The sequence below is a fragment of the Echinops telfairi genome, unplaced genomic scaffold (assembly GCF_000313985.2).
Source record: "Echinops telfairi isolate 266 unplaced genomic scaffold, ASM31398v2 ScPeMD7_7424;HRSCAF=8462, whole genome shotgun sequence".
In the NCBI taxonomy this organism is placed as follows: domain Eukaryota; kingdom Metazoa; phylum Chordata; class Mammalia; order Afrosoricida; family Tenrecidae; genus Echinops; species Echinops telfairi.
This window is the reverse complement of record NW_022111324.1, coordinates 22,221,610-22,233,714: the sequence shown is the minus strand read 5'-3', so window position 1 is coordinate 22,233,714 and position 12,105 is coordinate 22,221,610. Positions and strand designations below refer to the sequence as shown.

Sequence of the window (12,105 nt, the reverse complement as noted above, 5' to 3'; positions counted from 1 at the left end):
GGGCAGGGACTACTCACATAAGGCAAGTGGGACTCTAATGAAGAAATTGGTCTATTTTGCTATCTTTCTGGGTTTAAAAGGAGCCATCTTAAGAGGCAGGAAGAGTGACTTTCAACCACGATGGTGACTCTAGGGAGACAGTAACTGGTTAATGGTTTCTTGGGGGTATGGCAGGGGGTACTGCAGGAAAACAGGGAGCTAACAACAAGGAGGACAATAAAGAAGAAAATGTTCTAAAATGAATTGTGGCAATGATTGTACAACTCTTCTTGATATGATTGGCTTACTGAATTGAATGATACGCGGATTATATCACATTAAAACTGTTAGAGAGAGGATTTATTTCACTGCCATCAAGAAAGAGCCAGAAGTGGAATGCCTCTGGATTCCAAGATTCCTGTTTACTGAACCTTCCAAATCTAGGAGACAGATCTGCAACACCAGAGACTTGTGAGAGCTGGCGAAGAATTGGTAGAGCACCAAGAGCACAAGATAGGTGGGCTTCTAGGCTCACAGAGTAAATAAAGCTTTAGGCAGGAGGCTTGCTTGTGTAGTGGGTTTGCCTCCAGGCACTTAATCAGGGGGTGTTAGTTTTGTTCACCCACAGAGCTACAGTAGCCAAACACCTTTGGGCTGTAGCTTAGGTGAAGTGGTGTGACCTTCCAGCCATTTGTTGTAGCACTAAGTGAACTTTGTAACAAGTAGGGCAGACACCAAATGTGTAATGTAAGATGCTGAGGAGCTGAGATGTGGCTGGGCTGGTTAGAAGAACTATATCCTGTGCATTTCTGATCTTGAGTTGTAACTTGTTAACCCTCATAATAAACTTCATAATCTTAAGTATTATCTGTGAATTCTGTGTACTCACTGCAATGAACATTTGAACCCAGCAGAGAAGCAGAAAGTGCTTTGGGAGGAACAGTTGGTGTCAGAATTAGTGCACAAGGTTGAAGGGGTGGAAGTATGTCTGAGTGACCTCAGCCTCATAGGACTCAGCCTTGGGCAGGAGTTGAACTGGAGTTTCCTTCCCCTTGGTGAAGTCAGAAGAGGCCAGATGTCATTCCACATCATTTTTTCAATTATGAGGCCAGGGCTCATAACCCCCTCTCCATTAATAGCTGTGTGACTTCAGGCTAGTTATTTGGTTTCTCTGAACCTCGGTTTCTTATTTGTTAAATGGGGATGCCTCATAGGTTATTCAAAGCATCACATAAATTAACATATATAAAATGCTCAGAATAGTACTTGGCATAATGATGTTAGTCAATATTAAATGACAATACCTGTCTCATCTATTCTTATAGTGAACATGTGCAAAAATTTTATATCTTCAGAAAATGAGGAGCTGATTCCAGGAACCCAAGTGGAAAGCAAATTTTGGGAATGATGAGGGCAATGCATGTATAAGTGTGCTTTACACAATTGATGTATGTATGGACTGTGATAAGAGTTGTATGAGTCCAAAGAATGATTTAAAAATTTTTATATATTCAATCATAGAAGATATGGACATAAACTGCTTTTGAAATTATATAGTATAGATTCTAAAGAAAATATTTTAATTAGCTTACTATAAGTTGATATTTTTGATTAGGAATTATGAGAGGCATTGTATATGTTTCCTAATTGGATTTTCAAAATTAGGATAAATTGATATCTGGGAGATGATGTAGAACCTAAAGGATACAATTAACCTTTACTAATTTGACCTAATATTCTCATCTTAAGAAATCAGTTTCTTATATAAAAATTTTAAAGCCTTTGGGAGCAGGGAGAGAAGAGCAGGCAGCAGATTCAGATTCGATCCAGATACAGATGACGCCCAGTGCCTCTAAGTACAGCAAGTGATATAAGTGCTTTAACGTTAAAAATTAAAGAGAGAGAGAAAAACATTAAGTTTCAAACAAAGGTATGATCAGAGAAATAATTAGGGTAGAAACATTCATTATAAATAAATTTAAGGGTAAGTTTTCTTCAATGATACTTAAATAAGTCAATAGGTCATTAAAATTAGAATGGTCTATAAATGTTAACATTCTATTTATAACTTAAAACACAAAACAACAGACTACAATGCTTCTTTATCTCTTTATTTCTGATAGTACATTTTTTAAAATTGTGGAGCAGTGAATTACTTAATGTGGCCATTTTAGCTATGTATGATCTTGTAACTTCCACAGTGACTGGGTGGGACTATGCAAATAAGGTGCATGTGCTCTACCAAGGACATTAAAGAGGCTGTAAAGGTACACAGAATCCTTTGGGAGGTGGGTATATAGAACACTAACAGAGAGATTGGTCAGTTTTGTAATTCTGTTATAAGACTTTAAAGAGAGCTAATCTTAAAGTTGAAGCCCTGGGACCTCACTAATACCAAGAAGGTGCAGGAGTAGAGTGTATCCTTTGGACCCTGGGCTCCTATACCAAGAACTTCCCAGAAGAGAAAGGCAGAGAGACAAAGAGCTCGAGCAGGTGTAGCATTAAAGAAGATATTGCAGAGAAACAGCTACAGCATCACAAGGAGGCCAGCTGGGGACAAAACAGTGGATTTTTCTTCCTACAGAGCAGTGGTTCTCAACCTTCCTAAAGCCGCAACCCTTTAATACAGTTCCTCATGTTATGGTGACTCCCAACCATAAAATTATTTTTGTTGCTACTTCATAACTGTAATTTTGGTATTGTTATGAATCGGGCAACCCTTGTGAAAGGGTCCTTTGACCCCAAAAGGGGTTGCGACCCACAGGCTGAGAACTGCTGCTATAGAGCCAGGTGATTATAGTAGGTTTGTCGACCAGAGTGAGAGAGCTGAGTGCCTTCAGGCAGGAAGCATTCTGGCAGAAGGGGTGCCTCTTGGGCATTTATCAGAGAGCAAAACAACTTTGTAACACTAGCTGGAGCGGCACAGAAGCCAGGCCAGGGAGACCAGGAGAGTCCAGTCCATGGGCATTGCTGAGGGGCTGTCCCTATCTAGGAACTATAATCTGAGTTGTTACTGAATTGTAAGTCAATAAACACCATAAGTGTAAACCTAGTTTGTGAGTTCTGTGCGGCCATTGCAACAAATTATCAAGGCCAACAGAGAAGTAGAGCGTGTCAGTTCTGTGGAGAGATGGTTGGTGTCAGAACCAGTAAAACAGTTGGAGAGGTGGTATGTCTGATCTTTATCTCACAGGAGGCGATCCTGGGCTTGATGGTTATATTGATTCTCTCCTTCCTCACATAATATTAGAGGTCAGATGAGACAATAGCCATTTTTACAATTATTCTATTACTATATCATCATTGACAATTTATTCTGTCAACAAGGCCTAATCTATTAACAAACATAAAACAGATGCATAGATAAATGTCTACCCAATAGGGGATCATTCTATTAATAACAGTAATTGGTCACGCATGGATCACAACTTGCGACTTAGACAAAGAAGAATGTACCGGGAAATAGTACAAAATGTACACAATGGTTATCCCATTAATGAAATCACAGTAACAATTACGTTTTCTTCATTTAAAAGTAACTTTATAGAAATTTCACAATAAAAATGGAGGCAGAAAACAATAGGTGCCTATAATTGTAAATGTATTTCATCATAACCAAAATAATGTCATAACTAACAGTTTAAAAAGTCACAAAATCTAGTAATAAAATGACAGATAACCTCAAACGAGAATGGTAAACTTATCTTGTAACAACTGGCACTGTTTTTTGTTTTTTGTTTTGTATAAATCTGAAGACACAGAAAGAATAGCTCGTATTTTTCTCTAATTTCACGCAAAACAAAAACAACAGCCCCTGTGCCCTTAAAGGAAAAACATCACCTCTAAAACACATGCTGCCATGTGATGACAAAATGTAGGTGAGAATGTGCTTATGACTGACACAGCAACTCCTGAACCCTGAGGTGCCACAGGGCAGAATTCATACCTAGTCTCTGGCTATACCACAAGGAATGTGCAGATCTTGTCAGAATTCACATCCAGTTTTAGGCTTAGATTTTCAACTTATAATCAAAGCCCTGGTAGAAGGTGAACTTTTCATAAGAGATACAAATAAATCATGCTGGGGCTGGGGCATCATGACGCGAGCCATTTTTGCTTTGTGACTGCCACACTTACTCCGGTTGGAATATGTACTGCCTTTTATTTACTGGATATTTAACCATTTTCTTTTAAATAAGTAAGTCAAACAAAGTGGTTTCAAAAAGTTGATGGAAAATAAAATTAAAAGCTAAGAGATTTTCTCCACAAGCTTCTAAAAGTCCCCTTGTATTTAAAACAGATTTTTTTTGCTAAAGCTTTAGTGAGTGAACTTTTAAGAACTACAACAACACCACAACACAATTCTGCTAAACCAAAGAGTCTTCAAAGTGGTAGGTCGATAAGGTGAAAAAGAGTGAACTCGAACACTTGGACAGAGACTGGAATTCTTGGGTGGTGCAAATGTGCAAACACATTTGGTGTTTACTGAAAGGCTGGAGGTTTGAATTTGTCAAGAAGCAACTCAGAAGAAAGACCAGACATCCTACTTTTGAAAAATCAGCCTTTGAAAACCCTACAGAGCAGAATCTATTATGACATACTTGGGGTCACCCTCACTTAGAATTGACTTAAGGTTACCTGGTTTGGTTTTTAATTTGGTGTATAGATTGGCCAATTACTTTTACTTATAATCGATAAGCTGAGAACCAACTATATGAAAGCATTCCAATTCATTTTCTAAGTAAAAGTGGTTTAAGAGGGAGCAGGTAAGCTAAATCTAAAGGAAGGAATGGCATCACAGCTTAAATCGTGAACACCTGGTTTGCAGAAGGCTATGGATGACAGGAGAAGCCCCAAATCTATTTGCATGTGGTAAATTTAGCCTCCAGTGAATCCCTTTCAATCATACAGGAAGCACTGTATAGTCGATTATGGCAGATATAATTAAGTCAAAAGTCAAATGTACTATCTTATAATTTGATCTCTCTCTAGACTTATTTTAAAGCTGTTTCAGTTAAGAACAACAACAACAACAAATGGGAAATACACATGGATTAAGTGCCCGGTGATTTTCCTCTGGCCATGGACCAGGGATGTGAATAGCCTTGTTAATATGCAGAATGAATTAAAAAGTGGATTGTTGCAGATGTAATCAGGTTAAAATTTAGCACCCTTCCATTTGATCACCCTTACGATCCATTTACATTTGTTCTTGTTTCTAGTATTTTCTCTAGTACTTTCTTTCCGATTGGGTTTTTATGTTTTACTTTGTTATCTTTGTTAGTTTTTAAATGTTTTTCTGTATATAAAATCCAGGACAGGTAAATCTAGGACAGTAATTGGATTAATTGTTCCCTGGTAGTATGGCAAGGAAGTTGGGGGAAAGGAAGAGTACAAGAATGAAGAAAATTTTCTAAAACTGATTGTGGTGATGATTAAATAGCTCTTCTTGGTGTGACTTAAGTATTGAATTGTATGATATGTTAATTATATACCAATAAAATTGCTGGGGGGAAAAAACTCCCAAACCATCCCTCACAAAGAAATGGAATTTAAAACAAAAAAAAATGAGTGAGCATATCTATCTTAATGTTATCACAAAAAATACAGCTCATTTTTTCTACCCAAGAAATTGTAGACTCTATGATTCAAGATTAAGAAATAGGTAAATTAGAAGAAAAAGAAATTATCATAAACAAGCCTAGAAATACACTTCCCATATTAAAGTCGGTGATCTGACCAGCTATTCCCACTGCTTTTAGGGAACTAATGGTGTAGTGGGTTGCTAACCTCAAGGATTGCAGTTTGAGATCAACACAAGGCACTCTGAGGGAGAAACATGAGGCTTTCTATTTCAGAAGAGTTGTATCTTGGAAACCCAAAAGGGGGCAATTCTACCCTGTCCTATAGGTCACTGTGAGTTCAAATTGACTTAATAGTAGTGAGTGAGTTTGTGAGTGATGCCATACAACAAAAAACCTGGTTGACCACTGTTATGGACTACATTATGTCAACTCTTAAAATATGTGCCAACTTGACTGGACCAGAATGCTTAGTGGTTTGGCAGTTATGTAATGATATAATCTGGCAGTTATATGTGATATAATCAGCCAATTAAATATAAGGGTATTAAGATCGGATGAGGCACCTGGTTATCTCAATGGGTAGAACATGAAACCTAATCTCAGGGTGAGGAGCCCCCCTGGTGGTGTCGTGGTTACTTGCTGGGCTGGGAACCACAAGTCAGCAGTTTGAAACCACAAGAAACTCCAAGGGAGAAAGATGAGGCTTTCCACTCCCATCAACAATTACAGTCTTGGAAACTCACGAGGGCAGTTCTACCCTGTTCTATAGGGTCGCTACGAGTTGGCATCAACTGGATGGTAGTGAGTTTGGGGGTTTTTTGGAAGGCAGGATGTAACACCCTTACTCCATCACTTCTTATCTTACAAGAGATTTAAGTAGAAAGAGGCAAGTCAAAAGACTAAAAGGCCCGAGTCACCAAGAAAAAGAGCTTTTGCAGAGCATAATTTTCAGATCCAGGATTCCTGTGTTAGGTATCCCTAGACCCAGAGGAAGAATGATGTCAAGACCCATGGAAATCGCCAAGGAATGTTGGGTCCACAGGAGTTGAAAGGAGAGAAGGCCCTTCATCCAAGGACAGAGTGTCTTCTTACCCTAGAGCTGACACCCTAAATTCAGACTTTCAGTAGTCTAGATTGTGAAAGAATAAATTTCTACTTATTAAAGCTATCAACTTGTGATATTTTATGCACAGTAGCACTGGAGATTTGGTGGTGTAGTGGTTATGCACTGGGCTGCTAATTGGGAGGTCAATAATTCAAAACCACCAGCTCCTCCGTCAAGAGTTACAGTCTCAGAAAACCACAGGGGGCATTTCCACCCTGTTTTACAGGGTCATTATGAGTCAACAGTGAGTTTGTTTTTTTTGAAAGCACTAGATACCTAAGACAACTACTCACGTTAACTTTAACTGGACAATAATAATAGGTTTACCACAGTTTTAAGATACTGATAAAGTTCTACTACAAAGCACTAAACCAGACCCACTGCTTTCAAGTCTATTCCAACTGATAGCTACTCTGAATGGCAGAGTATCACTTCTCCACAGGGTTTCTGAGGTTGTACTCTTTATAGAAACAGACTCCCACATCTTTCTTCCATGGAGCATCTGGCAGGTTTGAATTGTCAACCTTTCAGTTAGCTGACCAATGCTAACCCACTGGATCACCTTTAATAGGTGGCTAAAGAAGTGTACAATGAAGTGATAAATAATTAAAGCTTACAAAATAATTTCAACACCTGGCCACTTTATATTGCATTTTAGGAGGAAGAAATGCATGAGTGTTTTTCCAGGGCCAAGGTGTACCTGTTAAAGTACAACTGAAGATTACCTGTCACACTGTATTCTTTGGCTCTGGAGCTGGGGCACCACTCACTTATAATATGATGTGAAAGGAGCTTTTTGATGTCAGGGTACCCAGCAGCTTTGTCTTCATTCTAGAGGACACGAGTGACCAATGGGTTACTCTAGAAATGGTACAAAAATTTCTGGACTTACCAGCAGTTTCAGCAGCCAAAACCGAGATTTATAATAGAAAGTTTTGGTGGGGTTGATAAGAAAGAATATCATAAATCCATAAAGGACAAGTGGATATACATATGTGGGGACGATGCTGACTGGAGCAAAAAAACACGCCAGAAGGCTCAGGCACCACAGTATCCCAAGGAATCCAGCGATCTGGTAAAGGAAGACAAAAAGAGAAAAAACTTGTTACTTATACTTTCAGCAAGATTCAGAAATAACTTTAATAAAACCAAGGTAAGGGTATTTAGTTATTAATTTAATAACCCTTTTCAAGTAGAAGACAGATTCCAATACCCACGAATCCAGGTTTCTAGCTAATGCAAACTATATTCGTGAACTTTATGTCTTGCTTTGTTTACCTCAAAAAGATGCTGATGGGACAAATTGCTTCTTGGATTAAGTTCAAAGATGAGCACATGATTTACTCCAGCCTGTCGCCAACCATACGTGTTGATGCCCAGTAGAAAAAGGAATTCAATCAGAAGAAAGCCACCCCGATAGATTCTTATCAAGGGCCACACACTTCTTTCTGTTTCAAGTTTAAATACAGCTGAAAGAATATTAATTTGTTGATTAGTTATAAAATTCATCATAGTTTCTCCTTTCGTTATCTTTTCTCTTCATTTACAATGATATGACTGTGGCAGAAGAATTTTTCACAAATAAAATCAAAATCTAAATTATTTAAAGAGCCCTATAACCCTGACTACAGGTTTCCTTTTTTCATTTCACTGAAGAATTTAATCAATTTCCTAAAATTCAATTTTTTTGTCAAGTCATTTGATTGTTCCATTCGTTTCATAGAACAGAGTCATGGTACTATGACTTAGTCTTGTCAGCTAAGGATTTCTGGCATGATACAACTTTTGTGGCTTAAGCAGGATATACTAATACTACCAGCAGAGTTGTGAAAACTGAAAAGAACAGTACACACAAAGGCAATGTGAAATCACTCTAACTATAATAGAAGAGAAATAGCTAATATTTGTAATTATTACCATGTCATATTTAAGTCTTACTGATGTTCACCATGTGCTAAGCATTGCTCTAAACATTCTTATGCACATTAACTCAATAATCTTTACAATGCCTCTGTGAGTTAAAGAAGTTAGCTCCTTTTGATTGATAAGAAAACAAAAAGCACAGAGAGGGTAAGTGATCTACTCAGGCTCACTGTGCTAGAATAGAACAGAGACAGGATTTGAAACCAGTTTTGTTTCCAAGTTTAAGTACTACATTCTATTGCCATACATCCACATGAACGTTCGGTCACTCCCCAATAATTATAATGTTCAAACACCATAGCCAGGCATTCAAGTTCACTACACAACCTGATGTGGAACTAATTTCTCTGATACTTATTTCACAGCACCCCTAAATATTAAATTTCAGCTCCGGATGAGTCTGATAAGCTTTTTAACAAATTTGCTTTTCCACATTCACTCAGTTAACTGTATCTAAATGGTCTTTGCTTTTATTCTCTAGCAGTTCAAATTCTACTTATTATTATTTCAGAGCCACATCTTTAGCTGTTCAGAGATTCAGTGAATTAATAGTTTTGATTTTTAGTCAAACTTTGGGGATTTTCCATGTTCCAAACAACTATAATATTTATTGTTAGCTCATTTGAATTTAATTATATATGGACTTATTTTCTACAGTACATAGCATATTTAATTTTTAAAAAAAGAGATACAAAATGACTTTGCTCTGGTGTCAAGTAGTATATACCAAATTTTGAATCCTAGTTATATTAGGGGAAATTATTTAAAAATTTAAAAGTCTTATTTTTCTTGTTGATCAATGGGGAAAATGTCTATTCTTATAAGTTAGTTAAGGAAATTAAATGTGAACTACATATATCAAATACCCAATAATAAGTTTGTTCATTGTTAAGTTTTTCTTCCAAAATCATGTTTATCCATTTGACAGATAGTAGGTGCTTATTAAACACAAAACTATTCTAAACGATGAGTTAAGTAGAGAGCAAAGGAAGAAGACAAAATACCTCTCTTTAGGAAACTTCTGTATGTCAGACAGTGATAAATGCTTTCAAGAAAAATAAATTATGACAAGGAGATAAAGAGTGCTAGTAGATGCTCTTTAGGCAGGGTGGTTAAAGAGCGAACTCTCAGGAGATGGCATGTGTGGAGACCTTAAGGAAATAAGAGTATGAATCACGTGACTATATGAGAGACTAGAGCACTAGGTGAAAGGAAAGGTATGAGCTCGCTGTGCTCCTAGACTAGCAAGAAGACCAAGGTCACTATAAGCGGAATGAGCGAGAAGTGGGAGAGTTAGCTAGAAGCACTTTGGGAAAGGCCTTGCAGGATTTTGTTAAGATTAAAGCTTTAACTTTGTTGTAGGAAGTCAGCTGGTTGGCTAGGTAACTGTCTTCCAAGTTTCTTGGAATGGACAAGTAAGCACTTACAGAATTGCATCCATTTGTTGAAATATCTCAATTGGTATTCCTGGAGTCTTGTTTTTCAACAATGCCTTCAGTACAGCTTAGACTTCTTCCCCTTCAATACTATCGGTTCTTCATTAAATGCTACCTCCTAAAATGGTGAGATGCTGGCAAATTCTTTTTAACACAGTGACTCTGTGTATTCCTCCTTCTTCTGATGCCTCCTGCACTGTTCAATATTTTGCCCAGAGAACTGGTTTGATTTTTCTTTAGTTTTCAGTTTTAGAAATGCCAAGTATGTTCTTCTCCTTTGCTTTTCTAATTAAGGGTTTTTGCAAAACTTCACTTTAATACTTCATCTTCTTGAGCTGCCCTTAGAAATGTTCTACTAAACTCTTTCACCATATTATATCTTCTATCACATTTAGCTGTTCTATGCTCAAAAACAAGTTGCAGAGTCTCTTCTGACACCCATTTTGGTTCTTCTTGTGTTTCTCATATGACTTTCGCTTTTTTCATGTATGCATCACAATCTCATAAGGATTTAAAATCCAGAATATGTAAGCAACTCCTATAACTTAGTAACAGAAAGGAAAACAACTGAATTAAAAACTAGAAAATGAACTTGCACCATTTCTTCAAGGTATACAAATGGTCAATAACACCAAAACTCAACGCAACAAGTCGATTCTGACTCATAGCAACCCTGCAGGACATGGTAGAATTGCCTCTGTGGGTTTCTGAGATTGTAACTCTTTACAGGAGAAAAAGCTACTATGAAGCGTCTGGTGGTTCTTAACTGCAGACCTTGTGGTTAGCAGCCCAACCTGTAACCACTACGCTTCTGGAGCTCCCTAAAGTGCTCAACATCATTAAAGCTGGAAGAACTGCCTAATGAGGCTTTCAAGGTTGAATTTTTACAGAATCATCAATTTTTTTGTTTAGCAGCAGATCCCTTAATCACTGCACACCAGGGTTTGTTCATTAGTCACTAGGGGAATGTAAATCAAAACCACAATGAGATACACCCACTCAGATGGCTAGTATCAGAAAAAGGAAACATAACATGTGATGAGGATGTGAAAAATTGAAACTCTTGTAATATTGCTGGTGAAATGTAAAATGCTGCAGTCTCAGCAGAAAACAGTTTGGCAATTCTTCAGAAAGTTAGAGTGAATTACCATGTTGCTGTTGAGTCAGTTCTGACACCCGAGACTCCGTCTATGTCTGATAGAAGTATTGTATCTTTTTAAGCTTGTGACCGCTGGAAGCATTTTGCCAGGCCTGTCTTATGAGGCACCACCAGGTGCATTTGAACTGCCAACCTTTTGGCTAGTACTTAGGGCTTATATACAACTATATAAACTATAGGATTAAAAAATAGCTCAGTAATTAAACTCCTAGACACATAGTTCTCTCCAAATGACAGAAAAAGCTACTCAGAGACATGCACACACATATTTCCAGAAGCAGTACAGTATTCACAATAGCCAAAAGTAGTAGTATCCAAAATGTGTCTCAAAATAAGAATGGATAAACAAATTGTTATATATACACACTACAAGATATTATTTAGTCATAAAGGGAAATGAAGTTCTGACATGCTGACTGTATTGTGACAAACTGTCAAGCCAAGGTCTGAGGTCATCAGGAAAGATATAACATGTATACGGGCATTGGGGCAAACAACTCTTTCTTTACATAGAAAAGTAACAGAACAAGGCCACTTTTAATAATGGGTGCTGGTCCTTAGTGGTTCATACAACTCTGGTGTGCTATTGAAGAGGGGCCTGGCTGAGACACACACACACACACACACCCCTCAGGAACAGATACAGAAATGGAGTTGTCCAGGTGCCTGGCTGAGACACACCCACCACCCACCACCCCCTCAGGAACAGATTCAGAAATGGAGTTGTCCAGGTGCCAGTACACCACACATGCATCAACAGTAAGCTGATTATTGAAGAGGGGCCTGGCTGACACACACACACACACACACACACACACACACACACACACACACACACACACACACACACTTCTCTTTACCAGAAAAAGGGATTCAACCAAATAATGGGTGCTGGTCCTTAGTGGTTCATACAACTCT

At 37.9% G+C, this 12,105-nt stretch overlaps 1 protein-coding gene across 1 annotated transcript in view; it reads right to left on the bottom strand.

Moving 5' to 3' along the window:
* Window positions 1–12,105, bottom strand: part of XPR1 (xenotropic and polytropic retrovirus receptor 1) — a 183,754-nt gene that overhangs the window by 42,047 nt on the left and 129,602 nt on the right. Inside the window, exons 8-9 of the mRNA XM_045297982.1 lie at window positions 7,948–8,138; window positions 7,562–7,741 (exon numbers count right to left, since the gene is read on the bottom strand). Coding sequence (XP_045153917.1) covers window positions 7,562–7,741; window positions 7,948–8,138 — 371 coding nt within the window. The remainder of the gene's footprint in view (window positions 1–7,561; window positions 7,742–7,947; window positions 8,139–12,105) is intronic.